Source organism: Cherax quadricarinatus, unplaced genomic scaffold, assembly GCF_038502225.1.
Source record: "Cherax quadricarinatus isolate ZL_2023a unplaced genomic scaffold, ASM3850222v1 Contig41, whole genome shotgun sequence".
Taxonomy (NCBI): Eukaryota; Metazoa; Arthropoda; class Malacostraca; order Decapoda; family Parastacidae; genus Cherax; species Cherax quadricarinatus.
Window position 1 is genome coordinate 205,627 of NW_027195067.1, and position 23,797 is coordinate 229,423.

The window sequence follows — 23,797 nt, forward strand, 5'->3', positions numbered from 1 at the left end:
TGTTTTTCGTTGATTCATAGTTTATATGGTCTCATATACTCTACAGTATTTAAGTTTTTCCACATATTTATCCTCACAATGTCTAAAAAACAGAAAAGTCGTGGCCGGTGTTGTCTCTGTAGATGTAACATAAAAGTCGTGGCCGGTGTTGTCTCTGTAGATGTAACATAAAAGTCGTGGCCGGTGTTGTCTGTGTGGATGTAACATAAAAGTCGTGGCCGGTGTTGTCTGTGTGGATGTAACATAAAAGTCGTGGCCGGTGTTGTCTCTGTAGATGTAACATAAAAGTCGTGGCCGGTGTTGTCTCTGTACATGTAACATAAAAGTCATGGCCGGTGTTGTCTGTGTGGATGTAACATAAAAGTCGTGGCCGGTGTTGTCTCTGTAGATGTAACATAAAAGTCGTGGCCGGTGTTGTCTCTGTAGATGTAACATAAAAGTCGTGGCCGGTGTTGTCTCTGTAGATGTAACATAAAAGTCGTGGCCGGTGTTGTCTCTGTAGATGTAACATAAAAGTCATGGCCGGTGTTGTCTCTGTAGATGTAACATAAAAGTCGTGGCCGGTGTTGTCTCTGTAGATGTAACAGATCATTGAATTAACTTGCCGCTTTGGAGGCAAAATCTTATTCTTAAATATTATTTTTTAGACTATTTTATGCCAGAGACGACACACTCATCCGTAATGTGCTCTTGTCTTCCATTAACTTCCCAAAAGGCTTTTGTATATGGATTCAGAATGCCTTATTCGATAGCCTTGAAATCTTAAATCATGTTGAACTGTAAATAAGGAATGTTCAGATAACAATTGGCATGTGTTGGCGCCCTCTTATGTTAGTTCCTCTGTGACGACTTTAGAAAAGCTTCTTCGCATCACCTTCAAACTTTCAATACACTTGTGTATCCTGTATAAAAGAAGGTTGAGATTATTAGTGGAATGTGTAATTACCATTTTGCCGATTTTAATTTGCGAAAGACATCAATCATTAATGTCTGAAGCATCTAATGAAATGGATGAAATGATCTGAGGATAAAACGAGACAGTTATCACGTCTCTATCACTTATTCTTCTTGCATGTAATTATTGGTATTATTTTGGGTTGGATTGCTTTCTAATTGTATTTTTTCACTGTGTTTGTTCTTCATGTTGGTCGCCTTGATAACAGTGACAGCTACCTAACCCAAGGAATTTAAGCTTCTCACCTTCCTCGGTTCATAGCTGACTGAGTCTGCTTTTCTCGGTACTGCATATAACAATAAATAATAGAGTGAATGTCTTTGCCTGTTTCTGTCAATGTTTCGCATCAAAGACCTTATAGAAGGCCTTTACTTAAAATTATTTTGCATGTAATAATGTTTCTGGCCTTAAACAACTTGAGAGTGAGAGTTGCTCCCATTAATTTACCTAAGCTTTAAAAGGACTGACAATTCTCACCCAGTACAATTGTGCGGTTTTCATCCTTAACGAAGCTGTATGGTTCGGTATATTCCTCAGGGACCTCAAGAGGAAAGTGGACACTCTGGAAGGGTAGGTACAGGAACATGGGATCCTCAGGATTCCTGGACGACAGTAGTTGTTCAACGTATGAAGAGAAGAGGAACTGTGTGAGAGACCAATGATTCATGACAAAAGCAGAATAAGTTTGTATTCTTATTCTCTTTCGGAAAGAACATTCCAAATTAACTTTAACCTTACAGCTATACACAAAGTTCCTTTAAAACTTGGACTAGTGATGTTCATAATGTGGTGATAAAGAAGGAACTGTTTCAAGTGCAGACACTGAAATCACAGTTCATTACTATAAATGGAGAGTAAAATGGCAAGTGACAATGTCAAAGAAATATGAAATGAAAATTTACCTTTTAAATATTAATCGGGAATGACAACTCTCAGTAATCGGATGAAAGATCCATTAGTAAACAGTATTAGTTTCCCTACTCATAGCAATGAACCTTTGGACATGTTTAAGAGTATATACAGTGAGAGAGATGCATGTGACAATGTATATACACCGAGAGTTTAATACCCATATTAAGTTTTAAAGTATTCTTGACTGATGGTGTTCAGGAGTAAGCTTAATAGCCATTGCGTAATTAACAGGCTTTAAAACATTCGACTGTACGATGCATTCGAAAACTTAAAGAACATTTTCGACAACTAATAATTATTAAAAATATGTATAATGTTTATTTTAAGGTTAAGTAATATTTACCGGGGAGTAGGTGGAGTTGTCTGTCACTTCTACATCTGTGTTTCTCCTGAAGTCGTAGCCGTAGCTCATTTTCTCTATGTAAATAATATTGGAAAATTATGTAATCATTTAAGAAAATTTATTTTCTTCGATCTTTGATTAGTGTTCATTGATATTTAACTTACACAAGTCCTCTCTATACCGTTAACACTACATAATTTACTTTGGGAGAGAATCACATGTTAGATTTTTTATTTCCAATTTTTGGGCATGTGAAGAAAGAAGCAGTCTTACTATCATTGCACATTAAATCCTCGTAAAGATGTGGTGGAACAATATGGCTGTAGTAGTATTCGGCACCTTGGTAGTAACCATAGAAGGTGTCGAAGCCTCGCAGGGTCGGGGTGTACTGCCACGAGCAGAAACCAAGATGCCACCTGGAATCCAGCAGCAACTGTGACCCACCAGTAACATGTGTATGACTTTTGTCTAGTCGATGTATATGTAGGAAGATTAATGTACTCTTCTGTGATTACACGCTAACTAAAAAATTACACCTGTGTAAGAAACCAGAAGACCACACTGGTGTACGAGCCAGAAGACCACACTAATGCACGAATCAGAAGACTATACTGGTGGAGGAACCGGAAGACTACACTGGTGCACGAACCAGACGACTACACTGATGAACAAACCAGAAGACCACACTCATGCACGAGCCAGAAGACCACACTTGTTCACGAGCAAGAAGACCACACTGGTGCACGAACCAGACGACTACACAGATGCACGAACCTACAGACTACACTGATGCACGAACCAAAAGACCACACTGATGCACGAGACAGAAGACCACACTGGTACACGAACCAGAAGACCACACAAGCACTAACCAGATCACATTGATGCACGAATCAGAAGGCCAAACCGGTGCAGGAACAAAACAACACTAACAAGAACCAAACAACACTGACACGAAATAGACAACACAGACACAAGAACAATATCAATACCGATGCATAAGTAGAAAATACTAACGCTACAGAACAGCCAAAACTGACGCAAGAATCACAAAAATCACATTCTGATGTTCGAAACAGATCACTCAGATGCACTAACTGGAAGACCACACTCATGAACGAACCAGAAGATCACTCAGATGCACTAACTGGAAGACCACACTCACGTACAAACCAGAAGATCACAAGCGCATTGTGATGTCACAGTTACTGAGATACTCACTTGCCGACGATGTGTGTGGAGTAACCGGCCGACTTCAGAGTCTGTGGCAGTATGGTGAGATCCGGGTCCAGCCCTGAAGGCGACAGTGGCCAGATTACCAGATGCTGTGGAAGAATTTCCTATCAAACTTTACGATGTGTTAAGTCTAACTACTGGTATAGTCTGTATTTGCTGTTTCTTCTATGTATGTGTGTACTCACCCATTTACCTACTTGAAGTTGCTTCTGCTCCCTATCCTCAACTGACCGCTTCAGAGTTCCCTCTCTTCTTTCATCTTAAGCCCTTTCTTAAGCTGTCCTACTAGCCGGTACTCCGTTTCTAGTCTTCTCTCCCCTTCAATTTTCATAATTTTCCATTTGATGGGGTTAAATTCCAAGAGCCACTTGTCAGAACAATCCTGTATCTTTTTCATATCTGTCTGTATGCTTTCCATGTCCCCTAATGTTTGTTTTTATATCATTAGTTTCACGTCATCTCGGAACAGTAATACATCATACCATCTCTTTTATCCCATCATTTACGTACACAAGAAATGGCAGCAGTCACTTGTGGACATTGACCATTTCGCTCTCGGGCTGAGTGGTTGTGCTGCGCAGAAGCTCCTGATTTCACTTTTGCGCAGCTTCCTATTTTCTCCAAGATGGCGGCCAGTTGCCGCAGGAAGAGTAACACTGTGTGTGTTGACTTAGTCAAAGGAGTAATTTACCCGACGAATGCCTCTGTTTTACTGCCTGCGATCGTCTGGGATACGTTCCCCATTGACAACGATGAGCTATATGGGATTGCTCTTAATGGATCTTCAAGGATTTTCATCAAGTTCTGCACAGTGGCGGCTTACGAAAGGACGGTGACTCAATATCAGGAGAGGTGTATCACCGTATCAACTGGGCTGGAGGTATGCCTGCGGGATGCCTCCAAATACTGCACCTGGGTGAGAATTCGAAATGTTCCTTTTGAAGTGGATGATGTGGATATTTGTGAGACATTTCGACGCTATGGTGAGATGCATGCTGTAACTTTGGGACGATGGACGGATGGAATCTATATGGGGCTTCCTGCAGGGTCTTACACCATCAAGATGACATTGAGAAGGCCTCTTCCCTCGTATGTAGTCCTGGAGGATTTTAGGACACAGGTGTTCGTGACTTATGCGGGACAACGTAAGACGTGTCATCTGTGTGGTGCTTTTGACCACATGGCGGCCGGGTGTGGTAAGGCAGCAGCTCCACGGTCAACGGAAATGCCAGTAGTCACGGTGTCTTTGGTGGCATATTCGTCTGCTGCTGTGGCTGCGGCAGGCAAAGAAAATTGGGTGGACGAATTGGATGGTGGGGAGGAGCATTGTGTGACGCTATCAGAAGCTTCGGTTGCTCCCCCACAGGAAGGACATGGAGTTGAGCAGCAGCCTGTGGGGGAGGAGGAGGCGGGTGAACTACAGGATTTATCTGAACCTCTGCAGGAGATGAATAAGTCTTTCCTGGACGTACCAGCAGAGGAGATCCCCTATGTAGATGGGGGAATTCTGATAGTTGAGGAGGCCCTGAATGGGCAGGTCCCAGGGCCTCTGGGGTCAGGGTCTGGCATGTTGCAATTGCAGCAGGTGGAGGCTGAGGTGCACAGGGGGAGTGGAAATACTGGTATGGAGATTGAGGGTGCATCTAGGAAGAGAGCTGGAAGATCGTCGGATGACGAGGTCATTACTCCAGCTCAGCGTTCTGGTAAGAAGACGTGGGTGGGAGTGACTATGAAAGTGCAGGGCAGTGCATAGGGGGGGAGGGGGTCAAGGGGGGCAAGAGTGCATGGGAGAAGACAGGAGCATTGAAAAGTATAATAGACAGGACACAGAGACAGAGAGGAAAGCCCCCCTTTCTGCATATTTAAGTGTCTAACTATAAATGTGAATGGCCTTAGAGCTGAAGTTAAACGTGTATGGTTGGAGGATGTTTTGCGGTGTTTTGACATTGACGTGTGTTTTATTCAAGAACACAATTTTAAGTGTGGTAGAGAGTTGAGGCTGAAAGGTTTTAGGATTTATGCAGGTAGTTCAGGGAAAGTAAAGGGTGGGGTGGCAGTAGCAGTAAGGGAATCCAGCCCATTTCAAGTGCTTGTGTGGGAATAGGGGGGGAGGGGAGGGTGGTGAGGGTAGAGGGGCTATGGGGGAGATTCGGGTGTGTTTTCTGGGTATATATATGCCGGCCGATAGTAACAGACGGGTAAACGTGGATTTTGTACGGGAGGTTTTGCTTTTCCACATGCGGGGTTTACCCAGGGTTTCTATAGTAGGTGGTGACTGAAATTGTGTAATTAGAAATAAGGATGTGGAGCCGAGAGGGGCAGGGTGTGTGCTTGGGGTGTTGAGGGATTTGTTGAGGGATGCAGGGATTTATGACATAGTCAGGGGTGGAGAGTGGAACACACGTTTATGCGGAGGGGTTATGCTGCCAGACTGGATCGCATATATATAACTCGTCAGAATACAGTAGAACATGTGCTGATGGTAGACTTTGGTTTTTCGGACCATCGTGCTATTTTGGCAGAGGTGGCATGGGACGGTATGGTTCGCCGGAATGCGGGTTATTGGAAAATGAATGTGAGGTTACTTCAGGGGGAGGGGGAGGGGTTGTCATTCAGGGGCTGGTGGGGTCAACTCTGGCAGGCATGCAACAACGAGGAGGATGTACTGGGATGGTGGGAGAAACACGCTAAACCGTGGAGAAAGCATAGAGGACGGGATGAGGCGCGGTGGAGGTTTGGTTTACAGAAATACCTTGAGGGGCAGCTCAATGATTGCTATGAAGGGGGCGGGGGCAGTAGGCAAGGGAAAATAGAGGGTTTAAAGGGAAGATTGAAGGATATACAAAATTCTTGCTTTGACGTGATACATGTGAGGATACTGTCAGGATGTGTTTTACGGAGGTTCAGGGAAAGGCAGCAGATGACCACAATTATGGGATTAGAGGTGTGCAAAGGGGTGGGGGATATAGGGTGGGGCAGGTACTAAGTACCACTGATGGAATAAGTAACTATGCTGATTATTGGTTTAGGAAGAATTTTAAGCAGGGGGAGGGTGGAGGAAGGGAGGAGGAGATTCTAGGTGAAGGAATTCGGGGAGTTTTAGGGGAGGGGGAGAAAGCGGTGCAAGGGGGAGGATTAGCGAGGAGGAGGTGGGGGAGGCGGTAATGAGCTTGAGTAGGGAAAAAACGCCGAGGATTGATGGGATACCTAACGATTTTTATATTGCACATTGGGATTGTATGAAGGAATGTCTGTTTTTTTTGCTTAATTGTATGAAGGAAGGGGGAGTGCTGGGGGAGATGCAGGGCATGGGGATAGTTGTTTTGGTTCATAAAGGTGGGGGGAGGACCCTGGGTGCCTATAGGGCGATCTCCCTTATGTATGCTGATTATAAGCTTTTCGCGAAGGTTTTAGGTAATCGCATGAAGGTGATTGACCTTGTTCTGCATAAAGGACAGTATGGGATACCAGGTCGAAATATGCGTGAGGGGCATGGGAGAATTAGGGATTTTGTGGAGGGCAGACAAAGGGGGGGGATCTTGGGGATGGATTGGAAGCAGGCGTATGACTGTGTAGATAGACGTATGTTGTGGAGTATTTTACAAAACCAGGGTTTTGGGGATGAGATTGTGCGGTGGGTGACTACTTTGTATACACCTGCGAGGGTCAGAGTAAAGGTTAATGGGAAGTTAGGGCTGCCGGTGCAGTTGGGGAAGGGTTTGCGACAGGGTTGTACCTTGTCTCAAATCCTCTTTGCTTGCGTGCAAGACCCATTTTATAGGCTTATAGAGGAAGGAGTGTGGGAACAGGGAGGGGAGGGTCCTGGCGGATGTGGGATTGTGGGGTATGTGGATGACACCACAGGTTTGGTGGGAGGGGAGATCAGATTGGGGAATGTGGGACGTATAATAGAGATTTTTGGTAGGGTGACTGGGATGAGGGTTAATGGAACAAAGTCTAAGTTATTGGAAGTAGGTACGTGGGTGGGAGGGTTTGGGGGAAGTGTATGGGTGGAACATTGTGAATAGAATTAAGATCTGCAGGGTTGTGTACATGGCGGATGCTGGGGAGACGCAGAGGATAAATTCAAGGGAAGTTGTAAGTAGAGCATTGGGTAGGATGCGAGGGTGGAGGGCCGGGGATGTTACATTGCAGCAGAGGGTGGTGGTGGTGGTGGTATACACTCTTGTGTATATCACTCGTGTGATATTCAGGAACTGGGGAGGGGGGTTTTGAGGTATGTGTGGGGTTATGGGAGGCCATGGCTATGGAAGGAGGTGGTGATGACGGGCTTGCGGCAGGGTGGGCTGGGTCTCATACCTTTGGATATACGAGCGAATGCAGTGTATGTGAAGCAGTGGTACCTGAGGGCGGGAGGGGAGAGGGGTATAAGGGTGGGAGTGGTCATGGAGGATGTGAGAAAATGGTGGAAGGGGATGGCGTTATTGGTATGTGAAGATATAGTGCTTAATTTGTTGACTATATGGGATGCAAGGAAAGTAAGGGTAAGTAGGCTTGGGAGGACAAGTAGGCAGGGTGGGGTGATACAGGGAGTTGATACATACCTGATATATGATTGGAGGGGCATTTGGGAAGACTTTTGAAAAATTAAATTAAAGCCGAAGGTTCGTGAATTGGTATATAGGCTCTTTCTGGGAATACTAGCTTCAAGGTCTGTGCTATATAGAATGGGTTATGTAGGCGTGGGAAATTGTCTGCATTGTGGGGAGGAGGAGACGGCTTTTCATGCTGTATATTTTTGTGAAAACTTGGGGGCTGTAAGGACATGGCTAGTGAGGGTCCTAGGTATAGTGGCGGGGGGGAGTAACATTTCGACTTTGAGAGCTTTGTGTTTTGATGTGTGAGGGGTTTCCAAGGACATTCAGCGGGCAGTGATGTATCTGGTGGCAGATTTTTTGTATATTTCTTGGGGTATGCGGGAGGTGGGGGTGATTGTAGGGTGCGGGCGCTTGCAGCGAGTGTGTATCGTATGGTTTGCAGGAATAGGCTACTATATGGGAGGGTGTGGGTAAATAGCTTTCCTTTGGGTTATCGTAATCTGACAGTAGGTGTTATGTTAGGGTTGGGTGTAGGGTAGAGTTGGGATGGGTTGTTTTCTCTGTAACTGTCACTTTTGTTTTGTTTTGAGATCCGTGGTGGGTGGAATGTGGAATACGAGTGTGTGGTTGTGGAGTATATGGGTGTGCAGTCGTTAAGCATGAGGGGGGGGGGCATAGTGGGGGGGGTGAGCTGGAGACATGATTAAGAGACAGGGTTTCTGACTTTAGACTTCAGGTACGGGCTTGAGTATGAAAGTGAGAGTGAGTTTGTGTTAATATAGACAATATAGAGTCAGGGGATGGCAGGGGAGGGGCTTTCTGAAGTGTCTTGGGCCAGGATGGGTTTTTAACGCTTGATGTAGTATTGCACTGCATATGTACTACTATGTGTGTTGAATACGGTTTCATGAGTGTTGCAGTGTGTGGGACTGTATATGTTTGACAACTGTAATATGCTGTTTAGGTGGGGTGTGCCATGGTCTTCCTGTGGGGTTAGACACTCACTTAGGTGATTGCTGTTTGTTTATGTTTGTTGGGTTTTGATGTGGAGAGTGAAACATGTCCTGTTTAGGGTATTCACAAGCATTTGAGGGCTTAAAGATACAATGTTCGGTGCTATGTGACACTTTGTTGGACAAATGTTTATGTTGCTAGATTTGATGTGAATACCGTCATTATTATGTAATGTGTAAGGTACGCTGTTAGCGGCATTGTTTATGGTTAGTTAAACTTGTGTGTACGGCATTTATGGGGGTCAGGATGGTGGACGTTTAGAGGTGAATTGTAAAACGAACCAACGTGTTGTAAGATGGTTGGATTAGAAGGGTCACTGGACTACGTGTCTTATACTGTGAGAAACATAATGCAAAGGATGAATGTAGCCCAGGTATAAGGATACATGTTTGATATTTAAATTATTTATGTATTGATGTTTAGGAATTTAATTGTTGTCATAACGTTATAAGTATTGTACTATGCTCTTATATGATGTTTCATTATATATGGTTTAGGGACACACTAGACGGATCAAGGTGTAAATAATGGCTGAGTGAACGCCGCGTACTTTATACAGTGTATTGTGTTATGTGTTCTGTTTTGCATGCCTGTTTAATGAAGGATGTTCTTTTTTTAAATATTTAATATGTTGTAATGAAGTTTTAAATAAAATATATAAAAAAAAGTCACTTGTGGATCCACACCTGACAAATTTTTCCTCCCCACCACCTCTTTATTTCCTTACTGTTACACATACCTTGATCCATTACACATGCCTTGATCCATTACACATGCCTTCATCCATTACACATGCCTTGATCCATTACACATGCCTTGATCCATTACACATGCCTTCACCCATTACACATGCCTTGATCCATTACACATGCCTTCATCCGTTACACATGCCTTCACCCATTACACATGCCTTGATCCATTACACATACCTTCATCCGTTACACATACCTTGATCCATTACACATGCAACTTAAGGAAGAATTGAGGGCAGCGAAGATGGAGATACGGCGATTGACCGAGGAAAACAAGAGGATTCGTAGTAGTCCTCCTGTTTCGAGTCCTCAGGTCAAGAAGGGATCGTGGTCAGTGGCTGGACAGCAGGGGACGACGAAGTTGACGATCAAGAAGACGAATGGAAAGCCAGAAACGATGAAGAAGAAAGAGACTGCTGTGGAAACTCCTGTGGAAACCTCCAACGCATTCTCGGTGCTACCCGACGAATGTGAGTCTACTACTGGGATCGTCACGACGAACGACAACAAGGAAGGTAAGAATATTGTTGTTGTTGGGGATAGCCAGGTTAGATACATGGATAGGGCATTCTGCTTGAAGGACAGGAGTAGGAGACAAAGGGTATGCTTTCCTGGGGCTTGGATGGAGGACATTGTTAGCCGGCTTGACAACATCATGAACGGTAATGGGATCAATCCTATTATTTGCCTCAGTGCTGGAGGCAATGATGTAGGCAAGCGTAGAAGTGAGGATTTAGTTAGAAAGTTCAGGACAGCTATAGACATAATTAGGAAGAAGGGGGGCGCCCTGTTATATGTGGCATTTTGCCAAGAAGAGGTGTTGGTAATGAATGGTTGTCCAGAGCAATTGGTATTAATTGTTGGCTGGATAAACACTGTAACGATAATGCAGTACCATTCATTGACAACTGGGACAACTTCTATGGCCGAAATGACATGTATGCCAGGGATGGGGTTCACTTATCCAGGGCAGGTGTGGGTTTTCTTGCTAACTCAGTTGAGGGGGTTGTTAGGACTTTAAACTAGGATTAGTTAGAGGTATGGGTTTAGAAATTATTAATAATGAGTATGGATACATTGACTTATGCTCTGATATTAAGAATCTTAATAGTAACTGTCATGGAGTAACTCTGGGTAATGATAATTTCAGAAATTGTGTAAAAACAAAGATGAATAGGAAAAATGTGCAGAAGAAAAAACATATGATGGTATTTTATGCTAACAGTCGAAGTGCAAGAAATAAAATTAATGAACTACGTTTGGTAGCATGTGCTGGGAACTTTGATATCATTGCATTAACTGAAACGTGGTATGATTTAAAGAGTCGGGATATGACTGCTGAGTGTAATATTCAGGGATTTAAGTTGTTCAATGTGGATAGATGTAATGGGAAGGGGGGAGGAGTTGCATTGTATGTTCAGATACTGTATGATACAGTGAACAGCTACATAATGTATGAGTCAGTGTCAGATACTGTATGATACAGTGTTCTTCTTCTCTAGTAACTTCTTTCAAGCTTGTCCTTTTTAGCTTCAGAATGATTTATCTTAATTGCTTCAAATTTTGAATCCTGGTTAAGTATTACTACATGAAGGTTTATGCTACAACTGCCACGTGTTGATGTTCTCTGCTTAATTTTATAGAGACAATTGTAAAATTGGTTTCCATGAGATAACTTGAAAAAGCTTCTTATCAGCTTCAAATTTTCAAATTTCGTAAATAGAAGAAGATTGGTTTAATTAATGGAATGCTGTTTTTAAACACGAAATATTATAGTATTATTTTACATTATTGTATAATTGTACTTCATACTTAATGTGTTGGTGTATATTCTAAAGATTATAAGTCTGTGATAACAAGAGAATGCCTCTTCAGTTTGGCTTCAATTTTAGTGTTCATAGAATATTTATTTATTAATTTTGGCCTGTATGCAATCTATTTAAGTCACTGGGATAACAGTGTCTATGTGATAACCTGGGAATATATCATCTGATTGGTTTCAAAGCTTCTGTGTTAATATGTTACTACATTAAAAAATTATGCTGCACTCTGCACTTTTCTTTAGCCTGCATTGAGGCATAGTCATTGTGGCATGCATAGAGTATGTAATCTTTATTCAGTGCATGTACACACCCTCACTGATAGGTTATCTCCCCAACCAGCGAATCAGTGCTAGGGTCGGACGATGGGGCCCCGTCGTTCGAGCAGTACCCAGGTTCAGCCAATGAGAAGATGGTTCAGGCAATTGTAGAGGTGTTGTGGGCACCACCTGCCTGTCTACCCTTGTCATTTCCATACTAGAGCTGGTTGAGCTCGGTTGTCCATTCTGTCTCCAGGCTGTGTCTTGGCCTTGCCTAAACCATGTTGTACACTTACATTTTCCAACTGTATATAGTGTACATAGTTATAAATATCCACATTGATCTTGGTGAAGGAAAATATATTTCAAAGTCATTCAGCTGTGTTCTGTTCCTCGCTCCCCTTTACACCCAGGATAACAGACCTTATTGTCCCTGGGTTGTAATATGGGTAGCCTGTCCGAGAGCTGGAGCTGGACTTAGAGCACGAGTTGAGCCTAGGGTGACGCTGGAGCAGGAACATTGTGTAGCTTGCTGTCTGGCATTGCGTCAGCTTTGCCAACGCTTTACGAAACTTTGCGTGTCAGCCTTACGTTTTATGGTCAGTCTGCTATAGTATGATCGTTGATAGCTTGCTGTTAGCTTGTTCATTGTGCTGCTCGCTTCTCTATGGTAAATCTTGCTGTTGTGTGAATATTTTGTAGTCGGTTTGTTATTGTGTATCAGCCTTGTTATTGTATGTGCGTATTCTGCAGTCGTACTGTGCATAGCTAAGCGTGTATTGCAAATATCGTGTTACGTTGGGGTATGCCGCCTAGACGAGTCAGACGTATAGTGTCTGAATACACTTTATTAAACTTGTCTAAATTTTTCCTACAGGGTTGTTGGTAAATTGCCCGTTCCATTGGCATTGATTACGAAGGCACTCTCACAGCTGTGCAGCTTCATACTCTTATAAGTATTAAACTTCGAGAAGAGATGGCACATCAAACTCCTACCTTTACCAAGTGAGCAAAATCGTCAGTCTCATGCGACAGGGTTGTCTGCAGGTGAATCTGCTGCGTTGGCACTTGAGTTGGCGAAAATCAATCTCGAACAGACTAGGGAACAGCGATTATAAGCCAGGGAAGAATTTGCTAGAGAAAAAGAAAGGAGGCAGTTTTCTCAAGTTGTAAATGACTTTAGTTTACAGAAAGCAGTACAGCTGGTTTCCCGCTTCAATGAGGCAAAACATGAACAATTTTTCGAAACTTTCGAAAATCAGGCTCGAGTCTTGAGGTGGCCGGAAAAGCACTGGGCGTCTTTGGTGCATACAGCTTTTCTTGGTAAGGTACGGGAATTTAAATCAGTGTTAAATGACACTGATTTTTGTAATTATAAAGTGGTGAAGACCACAGTTCTTGGAGCATACCAGTGCATTCCGGCTAAGCATATGAAGTCATTCAAGTTAGGCAGATGACAGCTTGGTCAATCTCTGGTTGATTTTGTTTGACAGCAGGCCAAAGTTTTTACCAGCTGGTATGAAGCATGTGGTGTCGCCACCTTTGATCTTGTGCAGCTCCTTTTAGTAGATAACCTGCTGGAGTCTGTGGGACCAGAGGTTAGATTCTTTCTGCAGGATCGTGTCTTAACCACTTCATTGAAGGCAGCCAGATTGGCTGATACCTTCGAAACCAACCGCTCCTTGTCCGAGCGGTCCCATCTCTTTTCAACAGCCTGGCATGAACAGAGATCGTCAACATTGGAGGATGAAGTGCCAGCCGGAAGGAGAACGTCTACGTCAGCCAACTAAGTCACCTGATGAGCCTCGCTACTCAACTTATGGTCAACTTGGTGAGCGACAAACCACTCAACATGATGTAACTCGACAACAGTATCAAGAGCGACACCAGTTACAACGTCAGCAGGGTGCTAAGGTCAAGCCTGTAGTCATCTACCTATGCAATAAAGTAGGTCACATCCGCCCAAATTGTCCAAATAAACCCCAATCATTAGGGAAAATCTATAGTGTCCCTGGTAACATGTCCCTGAAAGAAGTAGAGAAAGGCATGGCCCCTTATTACTGTCAGTCGTATTTCCCTTCAGGAAGACTCAAAAACAACTGAAGGAACAACGAAAGGACCCTTCTTTGAATTTCGCTTTTCAGGCAGCCATGGGTAAATCCTTTTCAGATCATCCGGTCAAGTATAAACTTAAAAACGATTATTTGATCTTCACTGAGACTGGTAAGGAGATAGAGGGCCGGCAACTGTCAGACAGGTTTGTGGTTCCAACAAAGTTTAGACCTCAAATATTGAATATAGCTCATAATACTTCACCCACCGCCTGTCACCCACGCCCCCTGTCTCCCACGCCCTCTGTCTCCCATGTCCTCTGTCACCCACGCCATCTGTCTCCCATGTCCTTTGTCACAACGGCCTCTGTAACCCACGGCCTCTGTCACCCACGCCCTCTGTCACCCGCGACCTCTGTCACCCACCACCTCTGTCACCCACCACCTCTGTCACCCACCACCTCTGTCACCCAACACCTCTGTCACCCACCACCTCTGTCACCCACCACCTCTGTCACCCACCACCTCTGTCACCCACCACCTCTGTCACCCACCACCTCTGTCACCCACCACCTCTGTCACCCACCACCTCTGTCACCCACCAACTCTGTCACCCACCACCTCTGTCACCCACCACCTCTGTCACCCACCACCTCTTTCACCCACTACCTCTGTCAACCACCACCTCTGTCACCCACCACCTCTGTCACCCACCACCTCTGTCACCCACCACCTCTGTCACCCACCACCTCTGTCACCCACCACCTCTGTCACCCACCACCTCTGTCACCCACCACCTCTCTCACCCACCACCTCTCTCACCCACCACCTCTGTCACCCACCACCTCTGTCACCCACCACCTCTGTCACCCACCACCTCTGTCACCCACCACCTCTGTCACCCACCACCTCTCTCACCCACCACCTCTGTCACCCACCACCTCTGTCACCCACCACCTCTGTCACCCACCACCTCTGTCACCCACCACCTCTGTCACCCACCACCTCTGTCACCCACCACCTCTGTCACCCACCACCTCTGTCACCCACCACCTCTGTCACCCACCACCTCTGTCACCCACCACCTCTCTCACCCACCACCTCTCTCACCCACCACCTCTCTCACCCACCACCTCTCTCACCCACCACCTCTCTCACCCACCACCTCTGTCACCCACCACCTCTGTCACCCACCACCTCTGTTACCCACCACCTCTGTCACCCACCACCTCTGTCACCCACCACCTCTGTCACCCACCACCTCTGTCACCCACCACCTGTCACCCACCACCTCTTTCACCCACCACCTCTGTCAACCACCACCTCTGTCACCCACCACCTCTGTTACCCACCACCTCTGTCACCCACCACCTCTGTCAACCATCACCTCTGTCACCCACCACCTCTGTCACCCACCACCTCTGTCACCCACCACCTCTGTCACCCACCACCTCTGTCACCCACCACCTCTGTCACCCACCACCTCTGTCACCCACCACCTCTGTCACCCACCACCTCTGTCACCCACCACCTCTGTCACCCACCACCTCTCTCACCCACCACCTCTGTCACCCACCACCTCTCTCACCCACCACCTCTGTCACCCACCACCTCTGTCACCCACCACCTCTCTCACCCACCACCTCTCTCACCCACCACCTCTGTCACCAACCACCTCTGTCACCCACCACTTCTGTCACCCACCACCTCTGTCACCCACCACCTCTGTCACCCACCACCTCTCTCACCCACCACCTCTCTCACCCACCACCTCTGTCACCAACCACCTCTGTCACCCACCACTTCTGTCACCCACCACCTCTGTCACCCACCACCTCTGTCACCCACCACCTCTGTCACCCACCACCTCTGTCACCCACCACCTCTGTCACCCACCACTTCTGTCACCCACCACCTCTGTCACCCACCACCTCTCTCACCCACCACCTCTGTCACCCACCACCTCTGTCACCCACCACCTCTGTCACCCACCACCTCTGTCACCCACCACTTCTGTCACCCACCACCTCTGTCACCCACCACCTCTCTCACCCACCACCTCTGTCACCCACCACCTCTCTCACCCACCACCTCTGTCACCCACCACCTCTGTCACCCACCACCTCTGTCACCCACCACCTCTGTCACCCACCACCTCTCTCACCCACCACCTCTGTCACCCACCACCTCTGTCACCCACCACCTCTGTCACCCACCACCTCTGTCACCCACCACCTCTGTCACCCACCACCTCTCTCACCCACCACCTCTGTCACCCACCACCTCTGTCACCCACCACCTCTGTCACCCACCACCTCTGTCACCGACCACTTCTGTCACCCACCACCTCTGTCACCCACCACCTCTCTCACCCACCACCTCTGTCACCCACCACCTCTGTCACCCACCACCTCTGTCACCCAAACAACTTTCTTTTCACTATCTAGTTCATGATAATATTTGTTGCTGACTCCAGCCATTCTTTACACTTGCTTCTGACACCACTTATTTTTCACGCCATTTCTTCCTTACACCACCTGCCATACACACTACCTGATATTTGTACCACATATTGCTTACACCACCTGCCATACACACTACCTGATATTTGTACCACATATTGCTTACTCCACCTGCCATACACACTACCTGATATTTGTACCACATATTGCTTACTCCACCTGCCATACACACTACCTGATATTTGTTCCACATATTGCTTACACCACCTGCCATACACACTACCTGATATTTGTACCACATATTGCTTACACCACCTGCCATACACACTACCTAATATTTGTTCCACATATTGCTTACACCACCTGCCATACACACTACCTGATATTTGTACCACATATTGCTTACACCAGCTGCCATACACACTACCTGATATTTGTTCCACATATTGCTTACACCAGCTGCCATACACACTACCTGATATTTGTTCCACATATTGCTTACACCACCTGCCATACACACTACCTGATATTTGTACCACATATTGCTTACACCACCTGCCATACACACTACCTGATATTTGTTCCACATATTGCTTACACCAGCTGCCATACACACTACCTGATATTTGTTCCACATATTGCTTACACCAGCTGCCATACACACTACCTGATATTTGTTCCACATATTGCTTACACCAGCTGCCATACACACTACCTGATATTTGTTCCACATATTGCTTACACCACCTGCCATACACACTACCTGATATTTGTTCCACATATTGCTTACACCACCTGCCATACACACTACCTGATATTTGTTCCACATATTGCTTACACCACCTGCCATACACACTACCTGATATATACACCATCTGTTACATACACCAATTCATACATTCTCGGCCTCATCAAGTACACCACTTATTCTTTACACTGCTTGCACCCACAATACCTCTCCTCTCATTCTACTTCTCTTCTGACTTTTGCTTCTTCATTTATTTATCTCTGACCATCAAACTGTATTTATATTTAAATGTAATATTGTAATTCATTGTTCAACATGTTATTATTCGGCTTCATCAAACACAACATAACAGCTTTACATATTTGACTCAGTTTCATGTACAAGTAATACTTTATATATTGTAGTTTTACTAGGTTAGGTTTGGTAAGATATTTTAGATTAAAAAAGATAAGTTCTTGTAGCTGAGAGAACCGTCACCTAAAACTCTGTCTAGTATTTGTCACGTCCACATGTCTGTCAGTGTTATGTAGGATAAAATTCCCCCAGTTTCCTCTTTGCCCGGTAAACTGTCCAACTGATAATAATGAAAGGGGTTAATGGCCTTCAAGAATCACCTGATATCACAATGAAACTCCGACCATTGATGACTAACGAGGGGATTAGTAACCCGTAATTGGATTGCTAGAGCACTTAGGTCACCTACTATGGTCTGGGATTGATCCGCTGTGCACATGGACACATTAGGACGTGTTTCCTTAAGGCAAATGCTGTCCATGTTCTCCCAACACTACAGTAGGTACTTGGGTGTTAGTCGACTGGTTTATATAGCATCCTGGTACATAATTGATCACTCACTTATTTACCCCTATCTCACCTATGGAATTTGTGCATAGGGCTCAACAATAAACCATATCAGACCATTAATTACCCAACAGTCAGAATGATAACAAATTCTCACTACAGGCAGCACACTCCACCAATATTCAAAACCCTAAACCTACTCACCTAACAAAACATCCATACTTATTACTGCACCTATTACATACATAGAACACTTAACTCTGATATTAACCCTCCCCTCAAACGTCTCCTTACCAACCTCAACAGAACACATGACCATAACACAAGGCACAGATCACTCTTTGATGTTCCTCGTGTCCATCTCACGCTATGCAAAAACTCAATGCACATAAAAGGCCCTAAAATCTGGAATTAATTACCTGTAAAAGTAAAAGAAACACTTTCTGTTTATAAATTCAAGTCTCTGCTAAAAAATCACTTACTCACCCACAACCAAATAAATACTGAATAATTGTATCTTAAAAATTGTATCTCATAAATGTTTCTCATAATTATGTCTCATAAATGTTTAACCTGATACCCAATCAAACTTTGTTATTTTTTAATTAAATTACCTAACAGAATACCCCATTCTACTGAATGTACAGCAACACAGTAAATGACCATATGACCTGTCTTTGTAATACTCATTTGTGTTTAATTAATATCTGTTTACAATAATTTTTTACCACTGAATATATTATTGCTTAGTTAATCTTAAGTTAATTTTAAGCCAGCCCGTAATGCTCTGCATACAAGGGGCTTTGGCATGTTACACTTAACTGTATTCATTTGTACTACTCTGTATCATGTTCAAATAAATAAATAAATAAATAAATAAATAAATAATTTGCCTGAAATGCTCTACATAACAAGTGGCTTTCTAGGGCTGTATACCTTTTACATGTACTTGTAGAAATGAAGATTATAATTGTGTAAGTGTTCTCACCTGTCAAGGGTAAGGAAGATGGAAGGGATTAGCAGCTCTTCATTCCTAACTATAAGCAACTAGAAATCTATCCCTTAGCCTTTCTGATCAGAGCCTGGAGTAGAACCACCTGATTACGCCAGATGGCACATAACTCTTCAGACTGTTCTTATATCACCTTGACACACCTGCCTGCCGATGGTGAAGGGATAACGGCCTGAGAGTAGAGCAGAACGGGTCGGGGTACACAAGGGTAGAACGTAGGACTGCTCCAGCTGAACCCCAGATCTCGCCAGAGCTTCCAGGTGCGGAGTCTGCACGAGAGGGTTATGCCACGACACGTCGTTCCAGCCTGCAGGAGGTCACGTCATAATATCAGTACAGAATATCTCAGAACAGCGACTGGATCAGCTTGTTGTCATTATATAAAACACTTTAAGAACTCTTTTATTCCATAGAAAATAAGGTCAACCAGAAAAAAAACTTCTAACTCATCATTATTCATCTTGTAAAACCGAGGAAAAAATCTCTTATACCAGTTTTATTTTAGTGAAACAATAGTTACCAATTTTATTTCACTAGGCTGAAAAAAATTTTGATTCTTTTTCCTTCTATCCTAATAAGGATTTTTTCAGCAAAATAATTGGCCAGATAGGCCGAACTCTCTTAAAAATTGAACATTTCCAAACAATTTCTTTTATGGAATGATAAATATACAGTGGTCCCTCAATAATCGTCCGGCCCGAAAGTCGTCCATTTCGGAAATAGTCCTGTTATTTCGTCTAAATATTGGCTCGCAAATGGCCCATTAACTCGCTAACCATCTTTCATCCTGGACGCGTACTCACGGCTCTGAGCCGCCCTTCCCAGCCAGTGTGCCATTGTTTACCAGTGAGCGAGGTCCCCTCACGTGTTCATACGAAATACTTCATAATATTCCATTCATTTTACTGCTAGCAAATGCTAAATAAGCTACCATGGCTCCAACGAAAGCTCCTAGTGCCAAGCCTTTGGTAAAGAAGGTGAGAAATACGATTGAATTTAAGAAAAACATCATTGAACAGTATGAAAGTGGCGTACGTGTGGGCGAACTGGCCAGGATGTGTAACAAATCCCGTACAACCATATCTTCCATCATAGCCAAGAAAAAGGAAATCAAGGAAGCTGTTGTTGCAAAAGGGGTAAATATGCTGACAAAAATGAGATCACCAGTACTCGAAGATGTTGAGAAGTTATCATTGGTGTGGATAAACGAGAAACAATTAGCAGGAGATAGTCTTATGACGTCGCTTATTTGTGAAAAGGCTAGGCAGTTGCATGACGATTTGGTAAAGAAATTGCCTGCAACTAGTGGTGATGTGAGTGAATTTATGACCAGCAAAGGCTGGGTTGAGAGATTTAAGAAGCGTACTGGCATACACAGTGTGATAAGGCATGGTGAGGCTGCTAGTTTGGACCAAAAAGCGGCGGAAAAATATATGCAGGAATTCAAGGAGTACATAGAGGCTGAAGGACTGAAACCTGAACAAGTGTTCAATTGTTACGAAACAGGCCTCTTTTGGAAGAAAATGCCAAAGAGGACGTACATTACTCAGGAAGAAAAGGCACTGCCAGGACACAAGCCTATGAAAGACAGGCTGACGCTAATGTTCTGTGCTAATGCAAGTGGGGATTTCAAAGTGAAGCCATTACTAGTGTACCATTCTGAAAATCCCAGAGTGTTCAGGAAAAACAATGTTATGAAGAGTAAATTGTGTGTGTTTTGGAGATCTAATAATAAGGCATGGGTCACGAGGGCATTTTCGTCGAGTGGTTCAATGAAGTGTTTGGCCCTAGTGTGAAGAATTACCTCCTGGTAAAGAAATTGGATCTCAAGTGCCTCCTAGTAATGGAGAATGCACCTGCTCATCCTCCAGACTTGAATGACCTAATTCTGAAGGAGTTTGGGTTCATTACAGTAAAGTTCTTGCCCCCGAATACCACTCCTCTCCTCCAGCCCATGGACCAGCAGGTCATTTCAAACTTTAAAAAACTCTACACCAAAGGAATGTTTGAAAGGTGCTTTAATGTGACCTCAGACACTCATTTGACCCTAAGAGATTTTTGGAAAGAACACTTCAATATTCTCCATTGCATAAGCCTTATAGGTAAGGCTTGGGAGGGAGTGACTACCAGGGCTTTGAACTCTGCTTGGAGAAAATTGTGGCAAGATTGTGTCCACAAAAGGGATTCTGAAGAGGAGGTCCCTGATGAGCCTATGTCAGATGTGAACTCTGTTGTGGCACTGGTGAGTTCCATGGGGTTGGATGTGGGTTTGGAGGATGTGGAGGAGTTGGTGGAGGACCACAACGAAGAGCTAACCGCTGAGGAGCTGGAAGAGTTTCAGCAGGAAGAGCAACAGATCGCAGCTCAGAATCTTGCTGCAGAGGAGGAGGAAGAGAGATGGAAGAAGGTGCCTTCTTCAGAAATTAAGAAGATTTTTGAAATGTGGGGTAGGATAGAAAGATTTACGGAGAAACATCACCCTGAGAAGGATGTTGCAAGCCATATCGGTAACTTGTACAGTGACAGAGTTTTGGCCCATTTTAGGGAAGTTTTAAAGAGACGCCAGAAACAGAGCTCTCTGGACAGTTTTTTTGCGAGACAGGACTCCAGTGACTCTCAAGCTGGTCCTAGTGGCATTAAGAAACAGAGGAGAGAAGTAACCCCAGAAAAGCACTTGGTACGTGAGGTGTTGATGGAAGGGAATTCCCCTTCCAAAGAGTAACTAATGCAATCTCTCTCCTCCTCCAGTCTTCCATACACTAAGAAGAATCTCCAATAAAGGTAAGTGTTATGCTGTTAATGTTTCATTCATCATGTGCCATTGTATTGTTTATGTACTACATCTATATTTCATGTAAAATTTTTTTGTTTTAATACTTCTGTGTGTCAGGAACGGATTAATTGTATTTACATTATTTCTTATGGGGAAAATTGATTCGCAAATCGTCTATTTCGATAATAGTCCCACTTCCAGGAACGGATTGTGGACGATAATTGAGGGATAAATAAAATAAAGATGTCAATAAAATAAAGATGACGATTATAGACCTAAACTAATTTAGAAACTTCAGATATCCTCACCTAAAATAACGTAATATTTTTAGCTAAATTCAGTTCACTTTTATATAAATAAAATTATAAACAGAGCATTAGATTCTTGTTCAATTTTAAAGCTGTGTTTATGATGGTGAAAACTGGGAAGAGTCTTGAACTACGGTAACAACATCATAAATATAGCATTAGAACTGGACAAGAACCTAATGCTCTGTATATTCATGAAAGAGATTTTCTCCATCCATGACAAGAAAGTTGCATCATGCAGGTCTAAAATGCCGGAAGCCAGGAGCTAGTAACCCCTTCTCTTGTATATTTTACTAAATTTAAAAAAAGAAACTTCTTTGGGGCCACTGTGCAGGGGATGAGATGAAAAGCTGTAAGCCTTCTCTCTGAAAGCTGGCTGCCTTGGATCAAAGTCTAGCTCAAGTTGGACTCCAAGGTATTGGCCCAGTGTGGGTAGATTGGTAAAGCACTGTGTATCTTGTTCCAAGGTTCGTAGGTTCGAGTCTCCTTCAGCCAGAGATCAGTGTTTGTGTATATTTCGCCTGCTCTTGCGAATTCCTTGTATATATATATATATATATATATATATATATATATATATATATATATATATATATATATATATATATATATATATATATATATATATATATATATATATATATATATATATATGGATGTAGTGCGGATGACAAGAAACAGATGATTGCTGATGTTATGAATGAAAAGAAGTTGAATGTCCTGGCCCTAAGCGAAACAAAGCTGAAGGGGGTAGGGGAGTTTCGGTGGGGGGAAATAAATGGGATTAAATCTGGAGTATCTGAGAGAGTTAGAGCAAAGGAAGGGGTAGCAATAATGTTGAAGAATCAGTTATGGAAGGAGAAAAGAGAATGTGAATGTGTAAATTCAAGAATTTTGTGGATTAAAGTAAAGGTTGGATGCGAAAAGTGGGTCATAATAAGCGTGTATGCACCTGGAGAAGAGAGGAATGCAGAGGAGAGAGAGAGATTTTGGGAGATGTTAAGTGAATGTATAGGAGCCTTTGAACCAAGTGAGAGAGTAATTGTGGTAGGGGACCTGAATGGTAAAGTAGGAGAAACTTTTAGAGAGGGTGTGGTAGGTAAGTTTGGGGTGCCAGGTGTAAATGATAATGGGAGCCCTTTGATTGAACTTTGTATAGAAAGGGGTTTAGTTATAGGTAATACATATTTTAAGAAAAAGAGGATAAATAAGTATACAAGATATGATGTAGGGCGAAATGGCAGTAGTTTGTTGGATTATGTATTGGTAGATAAAAGACTGTTGAGTAGACTTCAGGATGTACATGTTTACAGACGGGCCACAGAATTATATCAGATCACTTTCTAGTTGTAGCTACACTGAGCGTAAAAGGTAGATGGGATACAAGGAGAATAGAAGCATCAGGGAAGAGAGAGGTGAAGGTTTATAAACTAATAGAGGAGGCAGTTAGGGTAAGATATAAACAGCTATTGGAGGATAGATGGGCTGATGAGAGCATATGCAATGGGGTCGAAGAGGTATAGGGTAGGTTTAAAAATGTAGTGTTAGAGTGTTCAGCAGAAGTTTATGGTTACAGGAAAGTGGGTGCGGGAGGGAAGAGGAGCGATTGATGGAATGATGATGTAAAGAGAGTAGTAAGGGAGAAAAAGTTAGCATATGAGAAGTTTTTACAAAGTAGAAGTGATGCAAGGAGGGAAGAGTATATGGAGAAAAAGAGAGAGGTTAAGAGAGTGGTGAAACAATGTAAAAAGAGAGCAAATGAGAGAGTGGTTGAGATGTTATCAACAAATT

General features: G+C 43.7%; 2 protein-coding genes across 3 annotated transcripts in view; both read right to left on the minus strand.

Moving 5' to 3' along the window:
• LOC138851161 (mucin-21-like) overlaps nucleotides 1–23,797 on the minus strand; it is a 187,857-nt gene that overhangs the window by 38,948 nt on the left and 125,112 nt on the right. The gene's annotated exons all lie outside the window — the stretch shown is intronic.
• Nucleotides 1–23,797, minus strand: part of LOC128700417 (arylsulfatase B) — a 71,497-nt gene that overhangs the window by 37,034 nt on the left and 10,666 nt on the right. For both annotated transcript variants that reach the window (XM_053793634.2, XM_070079911.1), the window contains exons 3-7: nucleotides 19,069–19,232; nucleotides 3,432–3,535; nucleotides 2,484–2,626; nucleotides 2,211–2,284; nucleotides 1,433–1,598 (exon numbers count right to left, since the gene is read on the minus strand). In XM_053793634.2, the coding sequence (XP_053649609.2) occupies nucleotides 1,433–1,598; nucleotides 2,211–2,284; nucleotides 2,484–2,626; nucleotides 3,432–3,535; nucleotides 19,069–19,232 (651 nt within the window). The remainder of the gene's footprint in view (nucleotides 1–1,432; nucleotides 1,599–2,210; nucleotides 2,285–2,483; nucleotides 2,627–3,431; nucleotides 3,536–19,068; nucleotides 19,233–23,797) is intronic.